At 41.2% G+C, this 22,223-nt stretch overlaps 1 protein-coding gene across 3 annotated transcripts in view; it reads left to right on the forward strand.

Moving 5' to 3' along the window:
- Positions 1–4,468: 4,468 nt before the first annotated feature.
- prr36a (proline rich 36a) overlaps positions 4,469–22,223 on the forward strand; it is a 31,129-nt gene continuing 13,374 nt past the window's right edge. For 2 of the 3 annotated variants that reach the window (XR_014892762.1, XM_085277273.1), the window contains exons 1-3: positions 4,469–4,781; positions 19,458–20,156; positions 20,299–20,389. Coding sequence is in view for 2 of the 3 variants with exons in the window: in XM_085277273.1 (XP_085133399.1) it covers positions 19,571–20,156; positions 20,299–20,389 (677 nt within the window). In the remaining variant the exon portion in view is untranslated. The remainder of the gene's footprint in view (positions 4,782–19,457; positions 20,157–20,298; positions 20,390–22,223) is intronic. The other variant, XM_085277274.1, reaches the window with a different exon arrangement.

Below are 22,223 nucleotides of genomic sequence, written 5' to 3' on the forward strand. Positions count from 1 at the left end.
TTGATTTCAGAAGTCTGATGACCCTGGGGGAAAGCTATTGCAGAAGCTGGTGGGAACGGTCTGTGATGGAGGGTGTGAGAAGTCACTGATAATGGTTCTGGCTCTTCGGTCCAACTTCCTGAATGGAGAAGTCCCAGTGGTTTTCTCCTCTATCCAAAATTATTGATGGATTTGTATGAACAATTTACTGATCCAAATTTGGAACTTAATGGTTCTGTCTTCAAAAATAGACTGCATTGCCTCACAGAAACAAAGTCTGGGGTTAAAATCCACCAGCTGGCTGCAAACGTCCTATGTGGAGTTTGCATGTTCTGTCCAGGTTCTAAAGACTCGTGTTTTAGGTTGATTGGTGACTTTAAATTAGCTTTCGAGTAACTAATCAATGGTTTCATGTCTGTGTGTTAGCCCCGTGATAGACTGCAAGCAAGCAAGCAAGCAATTTATTTATATAGCACTTTCAGATCAGCCCCCAGCACAAAGTGCTGTACACTTGACATGCCAGAAATGATACATTGAACAAGTTAAAAAAAATAAATAAATAATATAAAATAAAGAAAAAATATTTTAAAAAATAAGATGATAATTAAAATGACATTTAAAATAATAAAATTGGCACAAATAGCAAAAACAATAATAAAATAGTATAAAATGATCATTAGAATTACATTTAAAACAATAAAGTCAGCACATTAGATTAAAACAATAAAATCAGGTTCAGACTATGTCATAAGCCAAGGAGTAAAAATGGGTTTTAATGATCTGTCCAAGGGGTACACTGACTCTCACCCTATGACAGCCTATCATATGGGGATAGGCTCCACCCTTACTGTGACCCTGAATTCGATAAGTGGAAGAAAATGAAAAGATGGGTAATTCTTAAAAAAGATCTTCCAGAGAGGGTAGATTGCAATTCTTTTGTTAGAGAACACATGAGCTCATTTCCTGGTTGCTGAGCGTCCTAAGCAAGCTTTGGCAGCAGCTCATGTAGCCCATCTTTGCCTTCCACCCACTTAACCTAATATCATCATGCATTATGTAGCCAACCGCTCTGATGGTGCCTCGTGTTGGAGTGTGTAAGGCAGAAGGAAAGGTCCACAGTGTAATGTCTCTCATAAACATGGCCCATCCATCTTGTTGGATTAGAGGCTGTCACTATTTTCTTCCACTTGATGTGTGTGAATGTGTAGGACTACTTCACTCAGCACCTTTGATGTTCAGTGAAAGCCCAGAGGGAAAATCGTCTTTCCAAAAGCTTCTAATGGTCTCAGTTGTAGCAGTATGCTATTGTCAGGTGTGGTCCTTTTGTTGATCCCAGTTTGATGCCGCTTGTTCATTTGTGACTCGCCGTTTGAACTTCACAGGCTTTTAAATTAACAAAGCATCCCAGATCAAAAACGCAGGCCTGCAGCAGGAGCAGTGGCAGCGGCGAGGACCGTCTCCTTCTCCCTCATCTTACGCGCCGTGTCACTCAATCTGTATCAGCGCCTGAGTTCCGTTTGGTGTGTCAGCGTGTGTGTCTCTGTGTGTGGGGGAGCTTTGTTTTGTGTGTGCAGCTGTCCTTACTGTGAGGTGTTTGGGCAGATGGGTGAGTGAAGACCACAGCAAAGAAGCAGATTTAAAAACAAGACAGTGTGTGCATAAAAGCCTTTCAAATTCTCAGTCTATCCTAATTCTGTTAAGGATTTTTTTTTTTTTAACCGCTGAGCCACACCCTTGTGTAACAACATTATGATCAATCTGAAATGGATGAGCAGGATGTGTGGGGATAACAGCTTTTTTTCAGTCCTGTGAAATAATGATGGATTCCATTAGTTTTCAGTTCATGCAACTAAAAGATGGAGACTAAAAATCGTTTCGGTTTTTAGGTTTCAGTTTGCATAAAAAAAACAGGAAGTGAATAAATCTCCTTAACGCTTTCCTCCATAAACACAACATTGAACGACCTCTCCCGTGGCAAGTTTTGACACCTCAGTACAGATCAGTAAAGATTTGGTTTGATGACCATTAAAATAGTTTCCAAGGGCAGCTGCACAGAGAGAGATCACCTTTCCTAACCTCTGATGCATACCCAGTCGTTTTGTGTCATAATGAGGCAGAAATTATGACAGAAAGCACTCAGTTTAGAAAAGAGCTTCAAGGGTTACTTCTAGTAGGCTTTCAGAGGAGGCAACGAGTTAAAATAAGAATTAGTTAAACTTTTGGAGGAGCTTTGGGTTTTCCCCTCTCACTCTGGCGCAGGGCCCCTTCCCGACTGGAAAGGATGACAGGCAGCTGATGAAACAACTGCCAGAGTCCTGAAAGGAGCAGGGATGGAGAGACACATGATTCACACACACTCTCTCTCTCTGTTTCTCAGTCTCCATCGAAGTGTAGTGAGAACTTGTACACCAGCGAGTCCAAGGCTGAGGATTTTTTTTGCTAAACCTTCATTCTTCCCCTTCACTCAGATTTCTCTCTTTACCCACGGCCTCTCTTTTTAAATAACCTCATTCTTTCTCCGTGCTCATAAGAGAAAACAACAGCTGATGTCAGCTGTCCAAACCCATTTTGCTCGTCTTTGTATCCTTCTGTCTTTTCAGTGTTTCACTGAGCCTGCAGCTGCAGCTCAAAGTCTCATTGTGATAAGAAAATAAAAGCATGCGTCTAAAACCTATTGTGGGCTCGTACCATAGGGCGGTGGACACTGTACCAAAGTGTGAGCACAGATAATTAACAATTTCAATCTCTTATTCGCTTTCTTTGGATATAACTATCCAAACCTGTTGTGCAGCTCTTGCAGTTCTTTGTCAGGAATTTTGGTTTTAAGTACAGATCGCAAACATGTGGGTGAAGGAATCTGAGGCAGAGAGTTTCAGTGGCGTTGTCCCCGCGGAGAAGCAGAGATTCTTGGAAAACTCCTGGTTGAATAAATCACCGCTGGCTCCTAATGAACTGTAGCTTGAATTTAAAAGGACAAAAACAACTCGTATTCTTCTTCTCCTTCTTTAAGCTGCTCCCATAGTAACAACAGCAGCTCGTCTCCTTCCTTCTCACCCTATCCCCACATCCTTCTCTGTCACATCGATGTCCTCTTCCCCTAAATCCTTGAATCTTCCCTGAGGTTTTCCTCTTTTCCTCCTGCTTTCCAGCTCCATGTTCAACATCCTTTCTCCAGTATATCCGCTTTCCCTCTTCTGTACATGTCCAAAGCGCTCGACCTGAGCTGTCCCTCTGATCTACTCATTTCTAATCCTGTCCATCCTGCTCACTCCCAGTTACTCCCATCTTTGTGTCAGGACTACCATCTTCAAACCGTACTTCATAGCAGGTCTCGATATCATCTTGTAAACCTTCCCTTTCACTCTTGCTGCTATTCTTCAGCCAGAAGCACTCCTGACACTAATTTTCACCCGATCCAACCTGCCTGCACTCTGTTCTTCACCTATCTCGTGCAATAATAGGGTGAAAATTACACAAAAATGTAAGCAAAATCAACAAGAGAATAGGAAAAAGTAAAGTAAAAGATTAATATTTCACAGAGGAGCTTCATGAGTAAAAATCTGGGGGTAAAAGATTTTCTCTATCCACAGTTGTGGGAAAAGATGATAAAACAAGGTAGAGGCATGCTGTGCATAAGGCCTATAAGAGGAGTTTAATCTGATATGGTTCCTGTTGTTTACTCTGTGCAGCAGCAGGATTAGGTCGTATCTACAAACTGGAGATACTCCATCTTGTTATCCTGGCTTAGGGAGGATGAAATTGGAAAAAGGACAAGGTTATCTCAGCTTGGTCAGAGCATGTGCTTGTGTTTTAAAAGATGTGTGTGTCTGCAGGACAAAGCAATGCTGTTGAAGCCACAAATTTGCAGGGGCTAAATTCTAGAGGTGGGCAGATTGATCCAAATATTGACAGTATCAATACCAACACTGGTATTGGTAGTGGATGATACTAGAGTGAAAGGATCGATACTTTGTTTCTCTCCTCTAAGTTCCGTATATAGCCTACTGAATGGTGTTATTTATTTATTAAAAATGAAAAAATGTATCTCAAACATGAATATATTTTATTTATCCCTATAGGACATTTAAAAAGAGGTTGACATAAAGTCCTTTAAAAACAGGCACATTTAAATTCCAGCCCACCCCCCTCAAAAAAACAAAAACAACCCTGAAAAGTGCGTGTGTGTGTGTGTGCGTGTGTGTGTGTGTGTGTGTGTGTGTGTGTGTGTGTGTGTGTGTAGCCTTAAAACGTGTTCACAACTTGCCAGTTGATTATGACTCATGTCATATGTCATGACACACTGTTATGTATTGGCAATACTGGCCCTGTATTTATTTGATATCGGATCGATACCAAAATTTGTAGCATCGCACAGCACTACTGAATTCCTCCCGGACCACCTTGATTTCCAATTTTAAAGTCACGCGCTCACACAGGGACACGGTTTGACTACCACGTCACTCCTGCTTTGCATAACCGCCGGGGCTCGCGCCTTTGATTGGGCCGGCGGTGGGATTTAATCTGCGTTTTCTTTTATGACCGCCACGCTTCGCCTTCAGTCTGCAGCCGGACTCCTCCGCCACTCCTCCCCTTCGGGTCCGTCCTTCATTAAGGGGAGCAGCCCGTCGCCTCCTGCCGCTGCTCAAACGTGAAGGGAAGGACACGAGGAGGGACGCCCGCCGCTATTGTTAGTTCAGTAAAATATACGGCTTCGCCTGCATATTTAGTGCGTTTCGCGTCGTCTTCGGGGCAGAAAGGGGCCGACTGTTTGTTTCCTCGGGAGTCTTAACGACGGCTGAAAGGTAACGGACAATTTACTACGCTGTAACGTTTCTGCCGCGAGCGACATCATTCGAGTTAGGCTACATCTTTGCACAGTTTTCTGCTAAATTTAAAAATTACAGTTCTACCTAGAAGGGCTCACCCTCTTTGTTTTATTTTAGCATCTCTTAAATGAAGAAAGCAGCGTTTGTTTTGAAGCCAGACGCCCTCTTTGTGGTGTGGAGTGGTCGGTGTGTAGCTTGATGGGATGATGGATGTGAAACGTTAGCACGGAGCTGGGCGGTGGTTCCGGTGTGCCGTTCTGTCTCGGGGTGAAATTTATCCCGATGTACGGTGCTCCAGGTTCTCTGTTTGACAGGGTCTCCGTTGGCATCAGATTCAGTTTACTGAGCAGCTTCACGCCAGCCTCCCTGGCGTACACACGCTATTGTTCTGCGAGGCAGAACGACGGGGCCCTCTGCTAATCGGTGTTATTAAAGCTCCCTTTGAGGCGTTTAAATCACCCAGAAACTCTAAACCAGACTATTGGGGAGGTAAAATTGGAACCAGGCGTGCAAAGTTGGATATGTGGGCATCTTGTGTTTTCTTTTCCTCATGTGGTGTATCTTTAGGCGTTCATCTGAGAATCTTACTTTGCCATTCATGCGTTAAGTTCCCCAGTCATTTTAAGCACCGTGCACCCTTTGTTTTCTTGGCACTGCCAGCTTAGTAGTGTCTTTCCAAGATTACCATCAAGGCCTGTTTTCATATTTGCATCTCTGCACATGGGGTGATCTCACTCTCCACCTGGCAAAGCAGTAAGTAAGGCAGACTATCAGAGGCACCGTCTGCAGATCTCAATGATAGAGCGATGCTGTTTATCCTTCAGGTTTTGGCTGTGAGTCTGCATTACATAATCACTGTGTTTTGGGGCTTGACTGGGTGTGGTGTGGCAGGGCTTTTGGAATCAGGACCAGTGACTGTCCCTGGCTTCAGAAATGTTATTTACATGCAGGCCCTTGCATTTGGGTGTGTGTTTCTTACTCCCAAACCCATTTCATCACTTGGATGTGACACAGGGTGTGGATGACACAGCCACATGACACCCACCCTTCTCTGTTTATTCTGACTGTCTGGCTAAGCTCTTAGAGGGTCATTACAGGTTTACTGCTGCTGTGTCCTACTTCAGAGGATGAATCTGGCAAAATCTGCACTTCTGCCCCATTTAAAAGGCTCATCGGAAACGAATGGAGAAATGCAGTCACCTTTTAACTGAATTTGAGTGACTTGGCTGGTGTATTTGTGCACTTCCTGGTCACAGATGTCGAGCATATGAAGATGCATCAGATATCTACTGTTTTAGCAGCATATGATGGAGTGTAACTTTAAAGTTAAGTAAAAGGCTCTCATATTTTGCCAGCCTGTGAACTTGGACACAGCTGTGTTTGGTTGGGGTTTTTTTTTTTTTTTTTTCTCCCCTCATACTGTACAGCCACTTCCCCTGCCCACACCCCCGTTTCCTCTTCCTCTTCCCAAAGGTCAAAGCAACCGAGAAGAAGGGCTTGAAATAGTTTTCTCATTTCAGTATCTTCTGTAACCTTAAACTTCAATGGCTGGATAAAGGGGGATTTATAAACAGGAATGTGCAAGTATTATGAACTCCTTTTTAAAATCCAAACTATCAGTAGCACATGAAACATTTTTACATTATTAGTACAAGAACTTAAAAAAAAACAACCCCAAAACAAACTACTATGTTGAATCGGAGGAATTGATTTAAGCATTTGCTTCAAGTTCTCCGCACATCCTTAAGCCCTGTTATGCTTGGCTTGTAAACTTTAAGGCTTGTTTTATGACTGAGCCTGGGCAGTGGTGCCTAATGGGGAGACTGCAGTTGTTGTTTTATTTCAGGCGTGACGGTCTGTGCGAAAAATGCAGGTGGCTGCGTTTGAGAAATCTAGTGTGACTGGCTTGTGTAAATGGGTACAGTGCACTAGGGAGCAAGTCTGTAACTGATTAACAAACCTGTCCTTTTGTTTTGCATGGAATGCTTCAGATACCTCCTTGTCAAACCTTGCCAGCTACGAGGCGCCTTCAGGTGGATTCTTGGTCGCGTTTGTGTCTGGTTGGAAAAATGCAGAAAGATTAAAAAAAAATAAAAGCACTAACAGTGGCTGCAGCGCTTAGTTGTTTTTTTTTTTTAACATTCAATTCTCTACACTCCAAACATGTTGCCTATTATGACTTCTCTATGACAGGAAAAAGGTAAAGGACCAGCAACAGTATAAACAACTGTTACAACACTAACAGACTGTCAGTGCTGGGATTGTTATTTGAGGTAATGGGTAAATAAAAGTGGCAATTTTATGTCTCAAGTTTCACTTTCAGTTTGATAACTGCAGTGATATTCTATAGCATTATTCCTGATTTTTGGCTATTTATTCAGCTTTGCATTGGCTCATCATGTGTGCATCGGCTCTGAGTGGATATGATGTCTGGGGTTCAAATCGTATTCAGTTCAACTCAGGTTTATTCATGTAGTGCTAAATCACTACAGCAGACACTTAAAGACATTTATATTGGAAGGTAAATGCACTAGAATTTTAGAAAGAAACCCCAACAATCCCATGGCCCACTATGAGCAAGCACTTGGTGACTGTGGGAAGAAAAAAAGTCCCTTTTAACAGGAAGAAACTTCTGAAAAGATGCTGTAGGTAGTCCAAAAAAAAGACCTACTGGCAAATTTAAAAAGAAGGCAAGTTTAACCAATAGAGTATTAATGCCCCTGTGAAATCATTCTTGTATTAATCATTTAAATTTTGAAAAGAAATTAGAGCTCATGTCAATCAGTCACCTTATTTCATGTCAAAAGTCGGAGCAGATGAATGAAAAGCGCATAACCCTTGCACAGCATGGAGTATTTGCATTTTCCTGGAAGTGAGCTGGTTACATCTTGTAACCAGAGTCCGTCTCAGTCCCACACTCATGGAAATTCAATCCACACTTTTGTCGTACTATACTCATGTCTGATCTGGTGGAAAGTTCATATGATGATCTTTTTAAAAATTCTGATCAGAAAGAAAAATTCCCAATAGCTAGATGTTAACCACCTCCATATCAACAAACCAAACGTGTGAGTGGTTGTGAGGTAATTAGAATGATGCTCGGTGCTCACACTATGGGACTTTGATATGCAATTAAATTTGCAAACAAAAGGCAGAAAAATGGCTGCAAAAAGACAAATATCCTAAGAGAAACCAAAGGGGTTCGGATACAGCATCTCATTTTTCTAGTCAAGCATTGTGGTAATTTTTATTTATTTATTTTTATTAAATAAAAATGGAGCCAGAAGTGCTCATATTTAAGGGAGCTTTGCTGAGTTATCAGCTTTTACATGCGGTTTATTCGTTTATAATAAACTCACTGGGAAGAAACTCACATTTAGGGTTTTGTTTTCTATTTAAATTGTATTTTATTTATATATACATTTTTACTTTTAACCCCTAAAAGTTGTCTCATGATCGTTTTAGTAGATTGGACACCAGCAGATTTGCATAATGTTAGAGTGGCTCAGAGTCCACTCATGGGAATTTTGAAAATAAAATACTTGCAGCCAGGGGATGAAGTGGGATTTTTGCAGGCAAGATCTCATTATTTGCACTGTGGGACCAAAAAAGCAACCACAGAATTTGTGCTCTTAACCTCTCATAGATTTGTTTTCTTTGTGAGCCGGCTTGTGATTGGCTGTCTTGTACAGTCTATTGAGTTACATGTTAACTGGCACAAAAGAGCATGATCTTTAAACTGATGGTCACACACCTACAGTAACACTCTCCCCCTCTGCACTAGGTCACATTAGTTAACTATTGTCAGTTTTACCACAACACTGCAGAGTTTGCCGATCCACAGCCGATTCGGCATTCCCAGATAGCCTTTTAAGTAACACATTATTAGCCTTCATTTTACTTGTTATGAAATAAATAGATAATTTCAATACCTTTCTATGAAATGTCATTTGTTTGGTTGAAAGCTATAGTTGTGATATTTGAAAGTAAATGGTAAATTCTATCATGTTGATTAATGCGGACTCCTCTTCTGTAGCGCTATGCTAGTTGCTAAAGTTGGCTAAAAAGTGGTACCACAGCTTTGGTTTCCATCAGTGTCTACATGCATGAATGTCAAAAAGCTGGATTAATTGTGAGTGCAGGGCTGTGAGGCTACCACCAGTGTGCTTGAACCCTGCTCCACTACATCTGTTTAGGAAGACTTTAAGGGTTAAACTTTATTTCATCCTTCACCCTTGTTGCCTGTGTTTCTCTCTGTAGCTGTGGGATGGTAAGGATGTAATGCTCATCACTGTGGTTTGGAGGCTGGTACTTTGCTGCCCATTAGGATAGAGTAGTGGATGCTGGCGCTGCATTTTTTTAGGTACTCTGTCTGGAACTGAAGCCAGTCTCAATGCACTGTAATTATTGAAACGGTACTTCAGCACTTTAGAAATATGTCTGTTAGCTCACTATGGTAGCCTTGAATGCCTTCCTAAAGCCAGATATTTTGTGGTTGTAGAATACAGCAAAATGGTTTTTAAAGATGTTTTAAAAATACATTTATAGGGTGTATTTATATTATAGGGTGTATTTGTGTTGTAGCATTACAAAGAACAGGTAATGAGAGAACTGTAAACAATGAGTCCTGTGTTTGTGTGTGGCTAAATGCCAACGGTTTTAACTAGATTAGTTTTTGTATTGTATGAGTAATATGATGCCTCAGAGCTTGTCCCCTCTTTGACACGTGCAGCCTTCATGTCCGCTAAAGCACGAATTGAGTTTTCTGGCTCTGAATCGGCCTTTAGGAGGTGACTGTGTATGTAAGTTGGTCTGTATTACCTTAAGTCTACCATTTTACTCTTATGTGTGACCATTTCAATGAAAAACAAATATATTTTATGTTTGAATTAATCCTGCACTTCTAAATAATATTATATTCATATTGTGTTTTTGGCTAGTCTCATTTATCCTGGTAATTTCCCTAAGAAAGGGTAAAACATCTTTGTTGGGTACCACAGTTTATTTATTTTTTGCATACAGGAAAACTGAGAACTATTGATAACTAGATAACTGCCAGAGAAGAAGCAAAGTTCACAACAACAATAAAATGTGTGTTTGTTTTGGATTGGCTGTGTATCTTTTATTATCCTTTGCCTCTTTCATGTGCATGAAAGTCTGCCAATGTGTATTTAGTTATGTGTGTGACAGTTCAGGGGTGTGGCTATCAGAAGCATGGAGGCAAGGTGTGGGATCGGTATCCATCTGTCCTCACCTTACCCGGCCCGGTCACAGAGATCGTAACTAATCTGGCTGCGGGCTCTTCAGTGTTATTGACTATCCGCCTGTCTATAACCAGTTGGCTGGTGGACAGGGAGTAGCCACTGAGTTGATTTAATATGCCAAAAGTGATGTCATCTCTGGTTTCTCTACAGCCCAGCCATTCTCGATTTTCGATCGAAACTCGTAATTGGCTCTTGTTTTGAATTGAAGTTGTGGAAAATGTAACAGGCCTGTAACATAATGGCATATTTCTTCAATCTCCCTTGGACTACATTTAACTGCATTTGTCTTTTATCTATGTGTTTCTTATGGGGCTAAATTCTAGAGTTGGGCAGATTGATCCAAATATTGACAGTATCAATACCAACACTGGAATTGGTAGTGGATTATACTAGTGTGAAAGGATCGATACTTTGTTTCTCTCCTCTAAGTTCAGTATATAGCCTACTGAATTGTGTTATTTGTTTATTTATGTCTGTGAAGGTTCTCAGTCATCCAGGTCATCGTAGTCAAAGGAGCTTGCAAAGAAAAGCGTCTGGACTTCTTTAAGTTGCTTCTTTAAGTTGCTTGAAGCAACTTGAAGTCCAGACGCTTTTCTTTGCAAGCTCCTTTGACTATTTGTTTATTTAGTTAGTTATTAAAAATGAAGAAATGTATCTCAAACATGAACCTTTTTTGTTGACTGTCACATTATTTATTTATCACCTATAGAACATTTAAACAGAAGTTGACATAAAGTCCTTTAAAGACAGGCACATTTAGATTCCAGCCCACACCCCCTTAAAAAACAAAAACAATCCTGAAAGCTGTAGGGTTTTGTGTTAACTAATTATTGTCAATTTAGTGGTCTTTAAAACAAATTCAGAATTTGCAAATGTCATGACACACTGCTCCCAAGGTAGTATTGGTATTGATGATGGCAATACTGGCCCTGTATTTACTTGGTATCGGCTCGATATCGAAATCTGTAGTATCGCACATCACTACTGAATTCCTCCCGGATCCCCTTGATTTCCAATTTTAAAGTCACGCCTCACACGTTTCTCGGTTTGATTACTACGGCACCCCTGCTTTGAGTGGGGTAATAGATTAGAGACTATGCTATTTTGAAAGGTAATATTTAACTCGTGGGCCAGGGCAGCTCCAACCAGCAATAAAATGTAAGTAACCATTTGGTGCGGTAAGGGTTGACCGATGGCAGATTTGAATGCTTCACTGTGTGTTCAGTATATAAGAATGGGGTAGGCTTCACACAAGTGTCCCTAGTCTTACAGGTGAAGTTTCAGTGCCAGCTGCTCCTCTGTCCCGCTGTTCCAGTTAATCCTCTGAGCACCCACCCCCCCCATTCTCCTTAGCACCAAGCCTGAGTGAGGTACACACAATGGGGTCTGAATGTCCCCCCCCCCCCCCCCCTCATAGCACTGTGATGTAAAACTCATTTATGCACACGAACATGTAAGAAGATCAGATGCGATTGCACAGAAATATTTCCATTCCTCTCCTCACTACTTAGATTTTTACCTCATTGCTGTTATTATTTGTTCCATTGTCAGGTTGTCCTTATGCCAGCAGGAAAGCCTGGCTTTTGCTTTTGAAAACCCTCCCAGGTTTGGAACAGATTGCAGCCCACTTCTCTGCAGTCCTTTAGACCACATCACTGCCAATAGCTGGGAGTCCATCTTGTTTTATTGCCACTCCCTTAAGGGCTAGCTGGCTAAGTCCATTTAACTTGTAGGTTCACTTAACCACCTGCTCCTAATGACAGTGTTGAGGAGCTTACAGTCACTTAGCACCTGTTAGTCTCCTGTATGGAATTGATTAAGCTGCATGCTTAACATTTAGTCCAACTCTAGTGATGAAAGTGTTTTTCTTTTTCTCTTTGCCAGGAACATTGATTATTGTCAGTAAGCACTTTTTTTTTTTTTTTTTTTTTTTTTTTTTTTTTTTTTGGTATCTGTGCAGAATGTTTTGCTGAAGTACTCCAAACACTTGTTTCTGGACAAGTGTTTTGTTGAAGACCGATAGACAACTTCTTGGCACGGTCTGGATAAACATTCATCAGTACAAATGCAGTCTTGGGTGCTGTGATGTAGGGCTTGTCAACACCAGCACATGGTTCAGTTATTTGGACAGAAGAAAAGAAACCAGTTAAGCTGCAAGATCACTCAAGGTTAATGTGGTTCTTTGTTAACGGATAACGAGGTTCTTGAGTGCCATTTGTTGTGTTGATGGGTTTTCTTCAAAGAGTGAGGAGCATGTGTAGGTAGTGCTGCCTTACATGCTTCAAGAGAATTTCATTGATGTTCATATTGGAACCATTGATAATGCAAAATGTAATGTTTTTGCTTTTCATTTCATGAATCTGTATTGATAGACTTGAGAGGATGTAGTCTAACTTTTCCCCCCCTGTGGCTTACCTTTTGTGGTAGAACAGGTCATGTGGGTTACAAAACATTATGACTGGTAACAAGGAAATTGTGTTAAGCCACAGCTTAAGTCACAGCTCAGAAAAAATGTCTCAAGGAGGTAATGAATTGAGTTGCGCTGTTTTAGAAGATTAGTGAAGTAACAGGTTTTGTTTATCAGAAGTGTGGAAATGAGTGGAAAATGTATAGAATTCTGTTAAATAAGATAACGGACCCTTTTCTTTAAAATATGCACGAATGGTCACACCCAAAAGATCCACTTTGAGGTAATGTCTTCGATAGCAAATTTTTGGCCTTAACAGTTAATTTATGACAGATGCAAGGAATTTCTACAGTTTCTCACTAGCTCTTTGTAACTGCTGGAAAGTAGAGCTGGGCGATATATCGAGTTTTTAAAAAATATCGATATATTTTTATACGAGATATAAGATGTGACCATATCCTTTATATCGATATAGTCTATGTTACGTTATAATTATACTTGCGGAGCCGCAAGTTTGCCTTTCTTTCGTCCACTTTCGTCTTTACGCAACGTTACTCGGCCTCGCCTCTCCTTCACTGAACACAACTCCCCCTCCTCCCCCATCGCTTCACCTGCAGGAAGCGACAAGATGGACACGGCAAATCTCCGTTAACGAGTTACTGCGCATCGCCCCGTGCGTGGGGCTGGACGGCGTCAACGTGTTAGCTAGCTAACCACGCTAACGAGCTAACCACGCTAACGCCATGCAGCCCAGAGGTGCTGCACGGACTAAAATCCTTTCATTTTCTCAAAAGTTGACAGCGCGCCTTATGTATGAATTCTGGTTGTGCTTGATGGCCGCGAACCGATTTTATGTGGAACACGGCGCTCAGCAATCTGTCAAAAAATGTTTTAGTACGACTTTGGTAAGCTACGGAGCTGCACCGCTTGATGGATTGTCGGAGCATTACGGCTGAGCCTCGCGGAGTGATACGTACTGTGCTTCAACGTAATATTACCTTACTGTGTATAAGGACCATAAATGGCACCTGTTAAGAGACGTGGTTGCGAAGCGGATTACAAACTCCAGGCTGTCAGTCACGCAGTACAAGTAGGGAACAGAGCAGCTGTGAAATCTGTCTTTGTTATAGTGCTCGTCTTTTACTTTACATTTTGACTGCACATTTGTGAGCTTTTTGTTATGCACAAAAACAACATTGTTTTCTTTTATTTATGGAGCATTATTATTTAATAAATGCTCATAATTTATTTTTGAGTAAATTTTATGTACATCTGCTCTATGTTAATAAAAGTGCCTGTGTGACATCTGGGACACAGCTTTGACTAAGAACTCTCTTTTTGTTCTTACTTTATGGCTTTAAAAAAAGATATATCGAGATATATATCTTATATCGCCATCCAGCTAAAAAATATCGAGATATGAATTTTGGGTCATATCGCCCAGCCCTACTGGAAAGCTACATAAAGTCAATAATCCAATCGCTGTATTACACTGCCCCCCGATAGTAGCTGACAAGCTGCCCCATCCTTCACTGACTTCCTGTTTACTGATTATTTATAACTTGGTACGAGCTGTCACCTTTTTTAAATATTTAATTATCTTGGATCAATTTGATCAAGTGAAGGGTTGTTCACAAAACATGGAGCAGGATGTATTTTCCACTATCTGTGCCATCAGATAGTGAATTACTCTTTGCAAGTGCATTCAGCCAGACCAGGTCTGGCTGTACACACCCACTGGGCAGTCTGCTGACTTAGCCTGTGGATCAGTGGCTTCTGGATCTAACAGCAGATTTCTAGGCCAACAGTTAATATTTTAATGGTTGGTTATCATTTACAGGGCTCGCAAAATCACTAGCCCGACGTCCCGGAGCTAGCGATATCTCCGGTCGGGCGACCAAAATCTATCTCAGCCCTGCCCGTCGGGTTATCATATAGCCCAACGGGCGGGGCTGAGATAGATTTTATATCTAGTCCGTGGTTTCAAGAGAGAATTGTGGCAAATGACATCTCCGTTTTGCTCTTTATATGGACTCCTTGAGCTGCACGAAGCCATGGTCTTCTAACTCATAATTTGGTCCAATGAACTAGACTAGAAACTAAAAACTAGAGCTCCTACCAGACAGCTCATTTCCTGCTTTTTGAAATGCAGATTGGGTCGAAAGTGACTAATAAGAACCCAATCAATACCTGTTACTGAAAGTCGCAGTAATTTCCTTCTTGGATATGTAGAAATTTTGACAGGAAATTATGTGGAGGTATATTGACTCACCAGTGGTTTGTAATTGGGGAGAGTGGCTTAATGCACAGAGACTGAACTGTTAAGACGTTTGTTTTCCAAGAGCCAATTGGTTTCCTTTTCATTCTCTGTGAACTAAACACTGACTTGGTGATGAAGCAGAAACGCCACTACTACCTTGTATGGTCAAGAGAAGCATGGATTTACACACACAGCCCCCGTTTACTTGGACTCAGTTTTCCTACCTACTTTTAGATTCTTGTTTGAAGGCTCGTTCTGTAAATCCTAAAGGTTTATGAAGTGGTGAGTACAGTAGGATTGAGTGAATGAGAGTAGGTTTCTTCATTTTTTTAATTTTTATTTTAATGAGGATGAAGCCTGAGCTCAAGGTTAGGAAAACCCCTGCCTTTCCCCAAACACCATTAAATGTCTTGATTTGTTTTTCTTGTAATTTGAGTGCCAGAAATCGAACACCCTCTTCCTGTTTGCCCTTTTTACACACTCATTTGAGCTCTCACTTGAACTGAATACCGCCTGTGTTTTTTCCTGTGTCGTACATGCATCTTGCTCAAACTCACACCAGAGGAAAGTTAATGATCAGTCAACCCATTTGTATACTTGGCCCTACTTCACTCTAGTGCTGAACACTCCCAGGCCTGAAACAACGGTCAAATTCACTACGGCAGCTTCCGTTTGCTTGAAAAACAATCTCCGAAGGTGTGGCTGTAGTAAGAATGCAGCGATGAATCAAGTGTGCCTGTGGAATTGCTGGAATGTAGGCAGGCCAGCAAATTCTGGTTTTCACTTTTTTCTGGCTGTCTCATTAATGGCAATGGATATTTTCATGTCACTCACACTTTGAACCTGCACCCTCTGCTCGTTCATACACTGCATCTTTGTGCATGTACACACAGCCCACGCATTCATCACTCTCCATTTGACCCTTGCACTGTTACTCATCTCATGCACATAAACGGACATGCACGCAGCCAGCTGTCGTTGCGTAGCCCCAAGGAGTCTTGAGGAAGTCAGAGCTGGAATGTGGATGGGGCGGATGTGCACTCGATACTGCTGCAGCTTTTAGGCCTTAACTTTCTTTTATTCTTCACTTTGAAGACGATGCAGCATCGACATGGATCATAAAGTAAAAGCTCAACCTTAATAAACTGATGTGGTCAGTTTCATGTAGCACTAACACATTTGCATTATGGATTTATCCTTTTTCTTAAATAATTTGATTTAACTGTGGGGTTCAGTTCTAAGTCTTATAGCCCAGTGTCTGACACACTGCTTTTTCAGCTAGCAGTCCAGAATGCACAATATTAGATGTATTGACACAATCCTCGTGGCCGTGTGACGCATAGACTAAGTTACAACGAAATGCGTAGGGGACAACTGTGCATTGAATAGCTGAAATATTTTCCTGTTTTACTTCACTGGCTTTTTCCCATTTATCTACAGTTTCTAAGCATACAGTCTGTCATGTGTATTTATGTCTCTGATATTTCATATTTACAACATCATTAGCAGTCTGGTGTAAATCTGCAGTTGACAGCATCTCTATCAACAGATCACCTTCAGCAGTCTGCACAATGCATCCCAAACCTCTGTCGTGCTCTAAACACAGCTAAATCCCCCTGTGCTTGTATTAACACAGTATTAAAAGTGACCCATTTTGTCAGGCACCACTTCTAACGTCTGGATGTGCAGAGGGCGAGACTGAGAGATGGGTTACGACAGATGCAATTAAACTGCTTGAAGACAGAAGTCCGAAATAAAATGTAATGACACATATTTCTATTGCAGTGCAATGTAAATGCCACAAAGACTACAGAGTTCTTGCTCTGTCTAGACACACTCCCTCTAACAGTCTAATAAAGTAATGACTGCATTAAATAACACTCTCCTCTCCTGCTTTTGGCCAAATGCACTGCTGCAGTCTGTTAGCCTTCAGGCATTTGCTTTCATCACAAAATCTGCAAAATGTACTAGATGTCAGGCATATTGAGTGATGTTGACTAGAAAAGGGTACGCTGCACTCATGAGGATTATGGCTCTTCAGTGAACTGAATTTCGAACACAAAATCTTCAGTTCTAAATAAAAAAATAATGAATTTAAAGAGCAGAATTGGCCAAAAGTTGCTCTGCAGAGCAACCTCGCCGTAAGACATCGCTTATCTCTGCACGACCGTGCGGCTGGGAGTTTGTATATCTTTTCGCTTCCCATCTGTGCTACGTCACAAAGAGTCAGCTGGTCACAGATGATGCCTTTTACTTGCCCAAAAGTTGATTCTGTTCATCTGGACGTAGCGTTTTGTGGGAGAAACGCTTCGTCACTCATCCAAGTGACTCCTTCAGGCTCAGCTGACTGCAGGTTTCACCAATCTTATAAACAGTACATTTGCATAATGACTGAAACAAATGTACTGTTCATACAGCTGAGACTGAAGAAGTCACTTGGATGAGTGACGAAACGTTTCTCCCACAAAACGCTACGTCCAGATGAACAGAATCAACTTTTGGAGATTTACTTACCTGGATGATTGAGCATGCATCAAGACGTTGCCTGAAACAGGGTCACCATCTCAGAAGGAATGTGCTTTGAGCTTCTGTTTGCTAAGCTCCTAGCATTAGTAGCTTGACTGGCAAAACTATGCCAAGTACAGTACTGTCTGAGTAATCTGGGTAACGTTTATTGAGAAGAATAACCAGAATGTCTCCTCCAAGAGCTACACCCCAATAAATGTCAGTGCAAATATATTAAAATGGCTGAGAAGTGGTGAGGGGGATGTGAAAACAAACTTAATTTGGTATTTAATTTGCATACCACTATTCTAAGAGCTTTGCACATTTGGCTAATTAATCCTCATGCGAAGCTTGATGTTTTCCATGAGATGACACAAAATTACATTCGGTGCACTGCTCTCTCCCAACTTTGCTTACTTTGTGAGATTTTTAGCCACAAGAATCAGAGAAGGAAACATATGGAGTAGATTGAAACAACCGTAAAATCTGAAGTTAGCAAAGCAAATGGGTTGGGTCAGTTATTTAAAAGTAACACAGAAAAGGACTCTGTAGCTTTTATCGGCAGCTTTGGGGGTTGTGGTGGGGAGTTTAGTTTGGTTTAAAGACACCAAAAACTCTAAACAGACTAGTCAAACAAGTTCCTCCAGAATTTCCAACCAATAGTCCATGATGAATTTGCATTTAGAGGCATGAATCAGTAGTTATTGTTAAGACTTGATATCGAAAAGAAAATATTTAACCTTCTTGCTGTGGGAGAAAAAGTCTGGGATCTCTGAAAAAATGACGGGGGAAAAAAAAGTTACTGTAGTGCATGCTGTTGTACACAGTGTGGCTTTATAAATGCACTGAGTAATCTGATGTCTGTGGAAACTCTTGCTCCTTGGAACTGTTAGTTTATGTCAGATGTTTTTGCTTATCTGTAGGGGTTTAGGACTTTTACAAATATTTAGAGTAGAGGAGAGTGCATTTGCCATAAAATGCAGGTCATTAAGTTTCTATAGTGGAAAAGCAGCTTTGCTCTCTTGGTTTACCTAATTTAACTACTTGACCATTTTCTAGAAGATATTTGCTGGGGGGGTTTCCTGTCCATCTTTATTCATTTGCCCAGTTTGTTTGCTGTACCATGCAGGACTTCTGCTTGCTAGATCATCTATCTGTATAGCAATTGACTGGTTCTAGATCTAAATGCAGGGGAAGTAGAGAAGGGGGTGGGTGGGGGGGCTATAGAAAACCAGGAGATGAGTGTTTAGGAGGGGGTTGGTAGAGGGCTCTGTGGTCAAAAGGGCAAAGACACGGGGCCTGTGGGTAAAAGGGATGATTGAGGGAGGGGATAAATCCATTAAGCATCTGGGAACAGCTTTGTCCTGTCATAGCAATATAAATTCCAGTTTGATGGTTAATAAGCTAAAGATCTGCGACTCGACTAGCACGCAATCTCCAGATTGCCCCTCGGGCTTTGTTTTCGTCACTTCTTCACCACAGCTTCTTTTATAATTAATGTCAAGTTCTGATTTTCCACAATTTCTGTCTGCATTTTTGCCATTGCACTAAAACTGTTAAACAGTCATAGGATGATATTTGTATTACACTGCATCTGTTCAACACAAAACTATCGACAACAAATGGGTTATTTGATGCTCGTTTCCCACTGTCTCATCGCCTGTGGGCTCTCAACTAGGAAAACCTCTCCTGGTTTTCAGCTCTCCAAACCACAGATTTTTTTTTTTTTTTTTTTTCCTCCACTGAGTTTTAAGCTGCTGGAAGCAATTTGGAGCAGTGGTGTGGTGTTTTTTTTTGTTTTTTGGGGGGGTTTTTTTGGGGTTTTTTCCCCTAAAACGTACAGTTAAAGCAATTCACTTTCTCTTTATTGTGGTATTTTAATGGTAATTGCCTTTAGTTTAAGTAGATTCTTGGCCATTATTGATGCATTATTGTCATGGTTGTGCCACATTAGTTGATGGAGTAGTCACTCTAGAGGAGGGTGATTTTTAGTGAGAATATTTGCTGGCATCTCAGGCTGCTTGCTTCCTGTGTTTCTTAAACTCTCCCAAATTCCACTGAGGCCCCTTACCATAACTACCGTTTCCTTTGGCTGACAGGGACATAATTTATCATGTGAATCCATGATATTGCAGCATAGTTTAATTCAGCTTTAAGTTGAAGTACAGTCAAAACTGAGCTTGGAGGTTAACCCACATTTTTGTATTCTTTTTCAGCAGGACGTCCTTGTTAAGGATAAGAGGAACTGACCGTTCAGGACAGGTGTGAGCCCGTAGACGTAGATATCTGCATCAACTCTAGCAGCATCCACACGTTTCTGAAGTAGGGTATGAAACCGGATGGGGTTAGCATGGAAACCACAGAGCCCAGTGAAGGTGAAGCTGCTACTGTAACAGAGCCTTCCTCATTACAAGAAAACATAACTGAACAAGCCCCATCACAGGCAGATGATGTAGCAAATGATACTGCATTAACAGCTGCTCCAAAGGCCAATGGCAAACCAGTGCCTGCGCAGGCCAAAGTTAAACCAAAAGCTGGTGGGCCTCAAACGAAGCTTTTGGCCTCTGCTGGGGCTTCCAGCTCACGGCCTGGTACTGCCTCAAATCGCACTGCGAATGATGTCAGATCTGCCTCCGGTGTTTCTGCTGCTCCAGGCAAGAAGACTGCAGCAACATCTACGGTAAAAACATCTTCGTTAGCAGGAGCTGTACCCAAAAGACCACTGGGTACATCAGCAGTTTCCACAACAGCCAATAACCAAACTAGAGTGCCTGACAAGAGGTCTACTGGACTTGCCAGGACTACCTCTGTGGCTGCTGCCACAGTAACAAATGGTACCAAACCATCAGTGAATGGCACACCTAAGAAGAAACTTGCAACGGAGACTGTTAATGGAGCTAAACCCAAAACTACAGGTGAGTCTTAAGGAGCTGTGACAGCTTAAGGTTCAACACAGTCCTCTAAATAAGGTATGATGAATAAACTGTCTTGTTCTGATTTCTCTGTCGTCTCATTGTCTTTTCTGTTTGTTTGTTTTTTTTGTTTGTTTTTTTTTAGCTGTTGCCAGCAGAGCCCCTTCTACTGCTCCAAAAACCAGTGCTTTGACCACAGCTAAAGCTGCTGGTCCTGCTGCATCAAAAACCACAAGGTATGGCTTTCTGTCATAAACTGGGAACAGGTTCCAGCAGTTTACAAGTCTAGTAGCACAGTCTGTGAAAATGTGGGTGGAAAGCCCCTTTATTTTATCCGTGGTGTGCTAACAGATACCCCTCTCTTACTTCCTCCATCCTCTTCTGTTTCTTTCATACATGTCTTCCTTTTCTCTGATCTCCCTCTGACATGAGAGTTTTGTAATCCCCTTTCAAACTGGATGAGAGGATGACTTTATCTCAATGCCCTGAAAAGGAGCAGTGAAGAACGATGCTCATTGTGGTCTTTGGGCCATTATTGAGTCAAATTTCACTTAAAGTGTGTGAGTCATGTTAGCAGAAATAACCTGAAACAGAGGGCCTTAACAGAACCAGTGATACTGAAGAACTACTGCTTTGTCATGGGCAGACCCCCCCTGGCAGAAACCAGACCCACCTCCCCAGGGCAGAGAGCTGTTGACTTGGATCATAATCCCTTCTCATACTGGGTTGGTGGTTTGGATAGAGCGCTCTAGTTGGACTAAACAAAGCACGAATGATCCTTTTGTGTGCTGTAGAATTTAGCAGTTGACCCAGTCACTGCTGTCACTTCCACTAGTAAGCTTTTGTTATGCGTTTATTATGTACTGTGTAGAACGATTGCTACCTGAAAGCCCAAGCATGAGAAACGAGTCATTGCAAAGTTTTTGATTTTGTGAGACATCCACAAATGAAGAGTTCTTTTGTTATACTTCACAAAGAATTGGACATAATAGACCAATCCAGCATCTTTCTACAGGATGTGATGTTCTGTATGGAGAGGCTTTATTAGATTTGATCTCCCCTTGCCTTTCCTCTTAATGCCCTCTTATTGAATAAAGGAATAATGTGCTGCATTGTCATTCCTTTAAGCAACAAAGACCCATTATGTTCTTATTTGGCTGAAAGTAACTATCATGCTGTAGATACCTGTTTATAAACTCTAACTAGTTTCAGTACCATTTGTGAAACTGGTGCAAAAATTTGTACTAGGCTTGAGGATGGAAAGGAATAATGCAAAATCATTTTATTACTTGCTCAGAGATGTTTTTTTTTTTTTTTTTTTTTTGTTTTTTTTTTGTTAAATCATATTTTCAGTTTCCCTTAATCTCAGAAGTTCATTAAGCTTTAGCTGCTGAGATATATTTAAGTTATTAATACTCTGTGTTGTCTGTGTTTTTAATCAGTGGATTCCTCCTTGCATTACTATTCCAAACGATGCGGTGCCTGAATCCATCTAAGATCACAGGTCTAAAAACTCAGTGATATTTGTTTTACAATGATATAAAAAGGAGAAATGGTTAAAACTCCCAGACCAGAGAGAAGATGATGTGGTTTTTGGTTAATCAGCTATTCATCTTCGCTTTTTTTTTTTTTTTTTTTTTTTTTTTTTTTTTTTTTTTTTTTTCTCTCTTTTTTTCCAACCAGTGGCCAAGATCATTTTATAAAAGGAAAAAAAATCCAAAGCGGCACCAGGTGGTCTGTCCAGATAGCTGGAACTATTTTCTGTTACTCTGTACAAGTGTGGTAGGGTGTGTACATGAAGAAGCAGATCCTCTGAATTAATTAGATGAGGCATTTCAAGTGTCAGAGTCTGATTACACTGCTGCATCATCCTTATGTGATTGTTTCCTGGCTGGTTTCCTGGGACTTGGCATCAGGCACTCTGCTTTCAGGAGAACGGCAGCAGGTGGCTTTTTTTTTTTTTTTTTTTGGGCGAGGGGGGTGACACGGTAAAGTCAGTAGCGTGTCAAATCCAATGTGTAGGGACATTAGTGGTGGTGTGCATTTCCCTTGGTGTTTGTACTAGCCCTC

Source organism: Mchenga conophoros, linkage group LG6 (assembly GCF_057382185.1).
Source record: "Mchenga conophoros isolate Kocher_MC1m ecotype Shallow Benthic linkage group LG6, M_conophoros_male_GT1.1, whole genome shotgun sequence".
Taxonomy (NCBI): Eukaryota; Metazoa; Chordata; class Actinopteri; order Cichliformes; family Cichlidae; genus Mchenga; species Mchenga conophoros.